Source organism: Echinops telfairi, unplaced genomic scaffold (genome assembly GCF_000313985.2).
Source record: "Echinops telfairi isolate 266 unplaced genomic scaffold, ASM31398v2 ScPeMD7_7475;HRSCAF=8513, whole genome shotgun sequence".
Taxonomy (NCBI): domain Eukaryota; kingdom Metazoa; phylum Chordata; class Mammalia; order Afrosoricida; family Tenrecidae; genus Echinops; species Echinops telfairi.
In genome coordinates, this window is record NW_022111379.1 from 4,575,930 (window position 1) to 4,586,818 (window position 10,889).

At 55.6% G+C, this 10,889-nt stretch overlaps 1 protein-coding gene across 3 annotated transcripts in view; it reads left to right on the top strand.

The window, feature by feature from the left end:
- The window catches only part of PAQR5 (progestin and adipoQ receptor family member 5), a 40,097-nt gene that overhangs the window by 16,318 nt on the left and 12,890 nt on the right, over window positions 1-10,889 (top strand). For 2 of the 3 annotated variants that reach the window (XM_045285837.1, XM_045285839.1), the window contains exons 2-4: window positions 1,662-1,789; window positions 4,813-5,018; window positions 9,368-9,494. In XM_045285837.1, the coding sequence (XP_045141772.1) occupies window positions 1,662-1,789; window positions 4,813-5,018; window positions 9,368-9,494 (461 nt within the window). Of the gene's footprint in view, window positions 1-1,191; window positions 1,338-1,661; window positions 1,790-4,812; window positions 5,019-9,367; window positions 9,495-10,889 lie in introns of those variants that run through there. The other variant, XM_045285838.1, reaches the window with a different exon arrangement.

The following is a 10,889-nucleotide window of genomic DNA, read 5'->3' on the forward strand; positions in this document are numbered from 1 at the left end:
CTAGCCATCGCTTCTTCCGCCAAGAGCAGACTGTAGAAATATGTTGTGGCCTGATAAGTATAACAAGTTCTACTCTCCACCCAACACTCAGACATCCATCTGGGAAGTTCTTTGCCCCTGTGTAAAGCGCCACTCTTCCTCCACTGCCCAATCACATGTGCGTGCTTTCCTTTCAAAGCCTCACCAGAACATACCCAGCATCCACCTCTCTAGATGGGCTCTGTTGCTGGGGCTGTGTGTCCCCTCCAGGAGGAGACGGACTTTCTCCATAGCTCTCTTCACTGCCTTCCGACCACTCCCCAGAATGGCCTTTGAAGTCCATAATTCTGCCAACAGTCCCTTCAACGCGATCTAGATTTTACCATTTGGCATCTTGGAATGTTCACTCTTTCCCCTTTACTCAATTCCAAATGTGCTTCCACCTTTTAGGGATCTATCAGAATGGCCTCCCTCTATCCTGGTACTAAATTCTGTCTTAGCTATCTAGTGCTGTTGTAACAGCAAGACCGCAAGTGAAGACCCCCACAAACAGAAACCCCTTCTCTGACAGTCCAGGGAGTTAGACGTCTGAGAGCCCCCATCCTCATTGGCTCATGGGGGCGGGGGGTGGCCCTGCACTCCCTCAGTATCTGTGAACTTGGCCGTCCTTGGAGATCTCCATGTGTCCCGGCATCAAGCTTCCCTGGATCTAGGGGGTTCTCACTGCGGGGCCCCTGGGCCCCTGAACATGCTCCATTCTGGCTCTCCTTTCTTGGCGGTGGTCAGATTCCTCCTCTCTGCTCCCTTCTTTTATCTCATGCAAGACAAGAGGTGCGGCTCAATCAAGGGTGTCACTGAGGAGCAAGGGTGGGACTTACGTCATGCGCTCATATAAGGCTGTGACTGGAGATACAACCCCCTACCCCTGCCTCATGGACACTTAGAGGCTAGGATTTACAGCCCACATCATATAATGGAGGATAATTCTATCAGGTCATGACATGGAAGACGACCGTAGAATGGCAGGGAGCACATATTTTGGAGATGGGGCAGAACTTGATCTGGGAAAGGCTGCCTGTGCTGACACTGGCTGTGTGCCCTCTTCCTTCAGCCCAGGCATCAGCATTGTAGTCATCATCAAAAGCCCTTTATGAAGCGCCTTGATGAATATCCCTCACCCTGGGGGGGGTGGGGAGGCAAGTTCTGGGACAGCTTCCCAGCAGCCCCTAACATCTGGGGCTCGTCGGCTCAAATAGACAGCATATATGTCAGCCAACAGCAAGGGCTTCCAAAGAGGGAGCTGCAGGCCCCATGCCCAGGGTACAGGACCAGATCTTTAGGCGACATTCATGCCAAAGGTGAGACAGGCTGGTTTTCTGCAGGGAACTGGGCCTTGGATTCTCTCCTAAAGCTGGCTGAAAGCTCTCTGAGGATGAGGGATTTTATCAGTTGCTAGGAGGGAAAGAGGGCAGGAAGAGAGAGAGAGAAGGAAGAAAGAAAGAGCAGTGGGAATGGGAAGGAGACGGAAGGAAATCATAGGACTGAGGCCCCATGGCCAGGGTCCCAGTGCAAAGCCTGGGAGGACACCAGAGGCCCAGCAGAGCCATTCTTCCTGAGACCCCCATGCTCCCCTCCCCCCACCCCCAGCGCTCCCCTGAGCACCCCCGTTCTTCTCCCTGCAGGTGTTCCAGGAACATGGAATCCTCTTTGGCTACCGGCACCCACAGAGTTCAGCCACTGCCTGCCTCCTCAGCCTTTTCCAGATGACCAATGAGACCCTCAACATCTGGACTCACTTGCTGCCTTTCTGGTATACCTCTGCCTGCTTGGCTGGCCTGGCTCATCCGGGAGCCCCAGAAGTGGGGTTTCTCTGAAACGCAGTTGGGGTTGGGATGGCGGAGGTGCTGAGCTGGGATTTGGGGACTCCTCCATCCAAGCAGGTGTCTGGATATAGAGGTGGGTGGTGTGATGGCCATGGGAGATGTTGGGGCCTGTCATTAGGATGAACTTTAAGGCATGAGCTGTGGTGGGATTTGAGGTGCTCCTGAAGCCCCTCGTCTTCCCTGCCCTCTAACTCTAGTGCTTGATTAGGTAATAACTATTTTCATTGCCTTCCATTTTAGAGGGTTTCTGGGTCGAATCCCTGGTTAGGCAGGTCCCTTCACCTCTCTGAGCTGCACATCTCCCCACCTGTGAGGCAGGGGTGGGAGCAGCTCCTCCCCAGGGTGCTGTGAGGGGTACATGGGAGGCGCTTAGGCCCCTCGAGTGGAGTCAGTGTGGAGCAAGGCTCAGGGAGGCCCTGGGCTGCAGAAAGGTGAAGAGGGCCCACGGAGAAAGCCAGAACGGAAACCAACTTCCAACTCCTGTCGCAGCGTGGCTTGCAGAGTAGCTAGTGGTGACAGGGTGGGACCAGAGTAGCATCGTGTGTTGCAGTTGGGAGGGTCTCAGAGGTCATGCAGGTCACTCTCTCAGGCTCCCAAGGGCTGGAGTCAATGGAGGGCCTTCAACCCCAGTATCTTTTCAGTCCATTCTCCCACAAACTGTTCAAGTCCCTCACGGGTGACCTAAAAGAAGGGGGTGACTTGGGAACATCGCCCAGCCCATCACGGTGGAGGCTGGTCTCTGAATTCCTTCCAAACGCAGGTCAGGAAGCCAAGTGAGTAGGAGGGGCTGCAGGGTGGCCTGTGGGGGGAGATGGTACAAATGCGCCCATTTGGAATCAGTGTGCCTGACCTCAAGTTGGAAGATGGGACAAGGGCCAAAACCCAGGGGAAGGCTGTTTGACTTCAGCAACCACCTAGTGGGAAGAAGGGGACTCAGATTTGCGGGGGTGGGGGGGTGGGGAGTGCAATCTGTCACTTAGGGTGGCAGCACGGTCTTGCTCTAGGCGGCTATAGGCTGCCTCCTCTTTCATTGAGACAAATTGTACCTCGCTGTGATCATGCGTCTGGGGCTGCCCTCTGAGGTTTCCTAGGTTGTGATTTCATGGAAGCGAATCACCAGCGCTCTCTGCTGCCAGACCACTAACTAAGTGGGCTCGAAATGCCACCTTTGGGTCAGCAGCCATGCTGAAAACCATGGACTCACCAGGGCTTGTGAGTAAAAGTCTGATGCCGCTGCTGTGTCAAATCTGAGCAGCAGTGACACTTCAAGACAGCAAAGAATTCCTACATGGTTTACAAAGCTCTGGTATGTATTTTACAGTAGCATGCTGGCACGTCTTTCTCCCAGAGTGGCTGGTAGGCTCGAACTATTGACCTTTTGGTTAGCAATCGAATACTTAACCATTGCACCATGTTAGGCTGGGCTGTCTAGAGAAACGAACTATGACACTCATTGATGCCCAAGAAGGAACTGGACATCAAGACGCCTCAGCCCACCTTAAGCCCACGGTTCGATGCTAGCCCTCCTCAGACTCAAGACCACCCCCCAACTCCCCGCCCCAGCCAAACGAGACCTATCAGGTTCTGACGGATAGGCAGGTTGGATTCCAGCCCTACACTTCCATGCAAATTCAAGTTGGCATAACATCTAACTTCCAGAGCTAAGTTCTAATAAATGCTAATGTTGCAGAAGGGAGTGGAGTCCACTTCTGCAGGCAAAGCTGGAATCTCCTTGGAGGTGACTCACTTCTTGTCCATCTGCTCAGAGCCACCCTGGGGCCGTGTGAGCCCTCTCAGCCCCAGGTCCTTCTCCCCACAACTCGGTCCTTGTGCAGTGGGGCCAAGAGGCCTCGTGCTGTGGGCATCTGTGTCCTCGGCTTGAACAGCAGCGGCATGATATTCCGCTTTAGGGACGAGACACCAGGACTGAGGCTGTTGGGATGTTCTGTGCCCTCACCCTTGTCTGGGGGGTCTTTGGGCTCCTGTGTGAACATTTCTGTGGGATGGCTCTATAGCTGCTTTGCAGCCCAGAGAGCGGAAAGAGGCCCACCCACTGTGCACAGCATCCCTACTCCATGCCCATCGGAAAGCTCAGCAATTCGACCCTTCTGGAGGAGGTGGCCATCTGCTTCTGCAAAGACAGCAGCCTGCAAAGAGCTTCTCCTCTGCCCTTTGGGGACACAATGAGTTGGAAGGAATGGCCTGAGTTTGGTGTTTTTAAGGAATGGGATTTGTGGCAGTTACATAATCAAGCTCCTGTCAACTTGCAAAGGGGTGGAGTCTAGCCTGTCAATCAGGTCGTAGCTTGATGACCTCCTTTGAGGTGCAAAGGAGACACATAGCTCACTGGAGGCCAGATACACTCTCTGCTTGTCTACCTGCAAGACATTCCTGTTGACAAGCCACATGGAACTACAGTGATGGAGCCGGAGCCCTGGAGCTGGAGGAACCACGTGGAGACCCACGTCAGCGTTGAGAAGCTTCCACCACCACCGCATCCACAAGACTTTCCACCCACTGACCTGTGATCTTCCTGCACTCAGCGTCATTGCATGTGTTGTGTGATTCTGAAGAGGAATTTACGGGCCAATATTGGACTTATGGACTTGATCTGGACTGGGCTGGGATGTTTTATATACTCTTGTATATAAAGCTCTTTCTTATACACATGAATATCTATGGATTTGTTTCTTTAGTCCACCTGGACTAACACAGGAGTAGAGGCAGTTCAGTGGTAGAATTCGGACCTTTCCTGCAGGTGACCCAGGCTGGATTCTCAGCCAGCTCACCCTCAGGTAAAGCTACCCCTTGGCCTGGCTCACGCATTTCCCGGAAGTGCAATCAGGTAGGGAGTGGCCATCTCAGCACCCTGGGAGACTGAAGAGCGTCAGGTGAGGTACATGAGAGAGACCCTGGCCACAGAGGTTGAGTGTCCCCTCCTGTGTTCCAGGTTCTTTGTGTGGAGATTCATGAGCATGCTCTGTGTGACAGATGTCCAGAATGACAGCTACTCCTGGCCTCTGCTTGTGTACATGGGCACCAGCTGTGTGTACCCCTTGGCGTCCAGCTGTGCGCACACCTTCAGCTCCATGTCCAAGAATGCCAGACACATCTGCTACTTCCTGGACTATGGTGCCGTCAACCTCTTCGGCCTGGGTACGTGCGTCCCTACTCTCGCCTTCCCAGCTCTCCATGACGGGTGTCTCGGCCCTTCCCCTGGGTAAGCTGGAGTCACCATCAGGTTGGCAAAAGAATCATACCCATGCTCCTGTCCAGATGCCCGATGAGTGGTTTTCTAAGAAACGTCTCCAGAGGTGTGCTGGGGAATGGTCTCCCGCTTGCAGTGTGTGCCCATGTCCCTGGTATAAATACTCCCACCATGTGAAGCTGCCAATAAGACATCCCTGCTGGAATTCTGCTGAGACCTGGGAACCATCATGTGACCCTGCTGTGCAGGGAGAGGGGAAGTAAACACAGTGTGCCTTTGATCACCGTCATCCGCTTCATGGGAGCGGATGCAGTTTCCATTTTAACCATGGCCTCTGAGTAATTCTGGACCATTCACAGTCAGCCCACGGGGTCCACGGGACTGACTCCAGCCCCTGGGTGTGGTGCTGAGCACCATACCCAGAGGCTCAGAGGAAAGACGAGATTTGCTCCGAGGGCCCCTGGAATCGAGTGGCAAAGGCAAGGCGGATAAAGCTGGGGGCAGACACTCCCAGCCTTCTTGTCTCTCTTCCTCCAGCCCCTGGCCCTCTGCCCTTGTCTGCGCTTCTCGCCTCCCGCTTGTGGGCACCTATCTCTCCCCCAGCATCCTCACACCAGCCGCTTCCTTCCTCCCTCCCCACCCTGCTCTGGGTGTGAACCCCAGTCAGAGCCGTCCCTGGTCCAAGAGGTTGTCCATGAGGTGGGGCTGCACTCCACCCTGCTTCTGCCTCTGCCCTTTCCAGCCAGTGACTGAAAGTCACACGTCCACATGCACCCACATGCATGTATATCTGTACTGTCCTCCTCTCCCCCCTCTCACTCCTCAGCCCTCTGCTGTCTTCTCCTCCCCATTCACCTCTGGACTGGCCAGGCCTGGCCAGGGCAGGCTCTTCTGGCACCATCATCTGGGGTGTCCCACCAGCCTTGATGCGGGGCTGTCAATCTTCCTCTTTCCCTTTTCCTCTTGTGACTCTTCTTGAGTCCTCCTCCCCTGGCCTTCCCCCGCCCCTACTCACTCACCCTCTTCTGCTGGTACCTCTTCCTCTGCTGAGCCTTCTAGGGTGGCAAACAGAGAAAGTGCCCTTGGGCCTTTTCCTTACCCTGGGGAATCCTGTCCACGCCCACCCTTGGCTAACCCCCCTGGACAACTCCGTGCCATTGAGTCGATGCCAACTCATAGGAGTGGTTGTGGTGTCAACCCTGGCTCTGACACTGACAAGCCGGGTGACCCTGGGACATATATCCTCACCAGCCTCCTCAGTTCATGGGATCCTGGGTACCACCGTGGTAACCACCTCCAGAGGAGACAACCGGATCGATGAGGCTGACCACCACTCACTGCCATCCAGTCAGTGCTGACTCATCACCACCCTTTAGGACAGGGTTAGAACTGCCTCTGTGAGTTTCCAAGACCAACTCTTTATGGGAGCAGAAAGCCTCCTCTTTCTCCCACTTCCTCTGGCCAAGGCAGCCCTAAACCTCCAGCCCTAGGTTAAACTGTGAACCCAGACTGCTGGCCCCTTCCCATCCTACCCCTTATCTCCTCTCTCGTAATTTCCTACCTGGCTAACCCTCCAAGCTGATCTTCCAAGACCCACCCCTGGAAAGAATCCTCAAATCCCTCCACCCTTCTAGTCAGTCAGGGTCAGGGCCAGCTCACCTACCGCCTGACCCCTGTCCTTCCGTCATGTTCCACGCAGTCACCCAGGAAGGTCTCTCTACAATATTCTGAGCATGCCATCCCTCCCCACCGAGAGCCTTCCGAGGGTCATTCCTTGTGGTCTAGAATGAAGCCCTGCTGCCTGGCCTGGCCGCTCACATGGCCCTCTAATTGACCCCAGGTGCATTTATGAAAAGGGCACATGTACAAAACCAATCCCTATGGGGACGACATCCTGGGGAGCCTTCAACATCAGCTTACGTCATTAAGAACTGCAGGGCACTGTGCTGAGAGGCCCAGGTTCGGGAGCCAGGCAGCCAGGGTTCAAATCACTGGCCCCAGGTAATTGTAGGCTCTTGAGCACATTTCTTAACCGCTCTGAGCCTCGGTTCTCTCATCTGTAAAGTTGTCATGAAACGAGTTTCTATTAGGGCCGCGCTTAATAAGCATCAAGGAGCTTGGGTGGCAAAGTAGGTTACACTGTGTGCTGCTAACCAAAATGCAGCAGTTCAAAACCACCCGCTGCTGCTCTGCAGGGGAAAGAGGAGGCTTCCTGCCGCTGTGACGAGCTAGTCTCGGAAACTCACAGAGGCAGTTCTACCCTGTCCTGTCGCTTGGAGTCCACTGGCTGGCAGTGAGTGGGCAGTGATGGTCAGCATCATCGATCCTGTCGCCTATGTCTGTACCCCTGCTCCTGTCAGCAGAGGAGGCCTGGTGGGGGGCCCAGGGGCCCCCAGCTTGCAGGTGTCAGAGCCAGGGTTAACACCCGCACCCCCACTGTCACTGGGCTCTGAGTCACCTGTGCCCTGCTCACCATGGTCCCCTCCTCCTCGGCACCCGCTGGACCCTGTCGGCTGCCCCCTCCCTATAGGGCCTTCAAGGCTCACCCCCTGGGCTGCCGAAGGCCCTTTCTGCAAGCCCCCAGACCTGCGTCCACCTCCACTGTAGCTCTGAGTCCGTCCTCCTTGATGACCCATCACTCCACCCCATGCGTGGGTTTCCAGCCCGTGGCCGTGGGGCTCGACACAGGGAGGTGCTCCACATGCATGAGAGGAAGGACAGACAGTCAGCCTAAAGAATGGACAGAACCTACCGGTTCTGCTCCAAAGTTTGCTCCATTTTCTGCAGCCACTGGCCCTTGCCAACGCCGAGGTCCCCGAGCTTGGCATGTGCCCAGATGCCTCCCTGGTTCCCACCTCTTTCTACCACTAGACCATCATTAGGTTTGGTCATGTGAGTCTTCCCAGTGCCTCCCCTGTCCACGCTCCCACCGCACCTCCCTCCCCTATAAGGACCTTCAGTGGCTCCCTGCTGCTGAAAGGAAGGGTCACTGTCCTTGGGCTGACATCCCAAACTACATCTGCACCTTCATTCCGTCCTTCCAGGGCTGGGCTCTAAGATCAGCTCATGTGCCTTATCCTCCACCCACCCTAACACCCACACACTCTCCTCTCCCATCAGTGGTGCTTCCCATTGCAGGGCCAGAGGCTCGCTCCCTAGTGTCACCCACCCCATCGGGCCTGGAACACACCTGGCCCATAGTTGACTGAAGCCAGCACACCCAGGGCGAGGGCTCCAGGCCTGTCTGTCCAGCCTCCTGTTGGACCTCCCTGCAGAGGGAGCGCACACAGAGCTGTGGTGCTCAGCAGCCCCTCTGCGTGCCTGGCCCTCGCTGCATCCCCACCTTCATGAGAGCCCATCTGTCAGGATGCTGCGCTGTCCAGGGCTGAGACCCGTTCCAACCTGGAACGAGAATCCCAGGCCCCTTTATATCCCTGGGATGATGCCCCTGCCTGCTTTCTTAGGCCCTGGGTTGGACAGAACTCCATGCAGGTGGTTGCAGGACCTCGGCAGGTGGCAGTACGTTGAGAGCATTGGATCCCAGGCCCCCTCTACAGGTGAAGTCCGCCTGAGCCCTTGGGAAAGGACCATCATCTCTCTCGCTCTTCTGAACAAGCTTCAGCAAATGGGTCTCCAGAATGTCCCTGGTTGACCCTTGTCTCACCAGCAGAACAAGACGGCTGTGTCTGGCTTCTCACACCCAGCCCAGCCCACCCTGTGTGATAGCCTCCAAGCAACAAGCCCCCCAACCCCCGCCCCACTTTCTCCAGTACTCATCTTTGCACATGGGGACCTCGCTTGGGTGGGGGTGGGGGGGCTCAGAAGACATGCCCCTACTCTGAGAGTAAAGCCAAGCACACTAAGTAAGGATGTACTCGTGAGCGACGACAGGGTGCGCTTACAAACAGGGACCCTATCCCTAAACTGCCTGAATTTGAAGAGTGACTCTGCTACTTTCTAGCTGTGTGACCCCAATGAGTGACTGAACCCCACTGTGTCCCCTGTAAAAAGTGCAGGGCTTTCTGTCTGCCGGGGGTTACACTCATGTGTGGAACACACGCCGCAGCATCTGCAAAGCCCTTGGACAGCGCAGGGCTAGAGTTGGGGTAGGTGGAGAGGACAGGAGTAATGGCACAAGCAGTGATGCAGAAGCGAGTCTGCTGGTGGGCCTGTGGGCATGGTGAGGGCCAAGGTGGATGCTGGGAGTACGGGGAGAGGTGGGGGGGTTTGCGGACACTGGATGATCTTCCCGAGGGGAACAGATAGCACTGAGTGCTGCCTCCTCTTTCTTTCCCAGGCTCAGCCATCGCCTACTCCGCATATACCTTCCCCGACACGCTGGTGTGTACCACCTTCCATGACTACTACGTGGCCCTGGCAGTACTGAACACCATCATCAGTACCGGACTCTCCTGCTACTCCAGGTATCTGAGCTCTCTGCTAGGGGGGTGGGGGGTGGGGTCGAGCCAATGCGAGGATGGCGGGAGAGGCGGGTGACATGAAATGGGCACTCAGGCACCTCAGATGGGACCTCCTGCTGCCGGGCAGAGCTGGCTTCAGTCACAGGGCCCCGAGCTCAGAAGGAGCCTGCCCTTGCTGTCATGCTCTTGAACAAGGCCACCTGGCGGTTTCCTATTGTTCTGCAATTTATGGAGCTGGCCCTGCTGCGAGGCACCTCAGCCTCATCAAACCTCAGTTGGCTCACCTGTAAAATGGGGGCAACATTTTGACCTGTGGCGACGGAAGGAGGGCAGGGACTATTCCTAGAGCAGCTAATCCAGGCCTGGGTGTGGGCTGAGGGGCCTGCCCCTACCCACCCCTGCTGGGCGATGGGTGATCTTTCAGATGCCAGGCTGCTGGCCCTCCGGGAAGCTTCCTGCCCACGAATCCCTTTGGGCACACTGGCTCTACTTCTCTCTGTCTCTCCCTTTCACTCAGGAAGCTCCCTGGAGTGTCAGTGGGAGGCATTGTGATGGGTGTCTCTCCTCCAGTTTGTTCAGCTCTTGGTGCAAAGGGATGGCTCAGCATTCCAGCTCTCTGCGGGACTTACAGAATCTTGCACGTGGGGGAGCCAGGCTGCTGGGTATCCCCTGGGGTGGGGACCTTCTATGGCAGGTCACATTTGAGCCCTAGACACCTCCACCCCTGGCTCCCCTTAATTCCAGGGAGCCTGTCTGAGCGTCCCTATTGAGGAGCACTGTAGACCCACTGGGTGCTTACTGCTTGCCTCCGCTCTGCACCCCGCCCCCTGCAGGAGAAAACGAGGGTGGAGACCCCATGAGGCTCCTCCAGACCGACTTTGGCTTCCTTTAAGGACAGGTTTGACAGGGCCAAGGGAGAAGGGTACACTTTCCAGAAACTGGATAAACTGGTTTTTTGGGTGTTGCTTTGTTTTGTTTTAAAAGGGAAGGCTCCATTCTTAAACAGCATCAAGAATACCTGCTCCCTTAAAAAAAAAAACAACAAAAAAAAACTTGCCCCAATTTGCCTTCCATTTTCCACTCTAAGACAGGCTGGGGGTAGGGTGTAAAAGTCTGGTTTCTGCCATGCCTGGGAGCTAGTGGAGGCATACCTTCTCTCTTCGCTCTTCCTGGAAATGACAGTGCTCCCCTAAAGCTGAGAGGGCTCGGCGCTGACTCCTAAGAGCGGACTCTAAAACCAGGCATTGTAGGGTTGTTAGTTCCTTCTCCCTCTCCGTCCTCAAGAACTCTGACCTCTGGAAACTCAAAGTCCTTCATTAAAACACCAGCTCTGGCAGACAGGGGCTGTGAGAGCTGCACTGATCACAGACAGGGGAGGACGTGGGTCTGCTGGGCGTG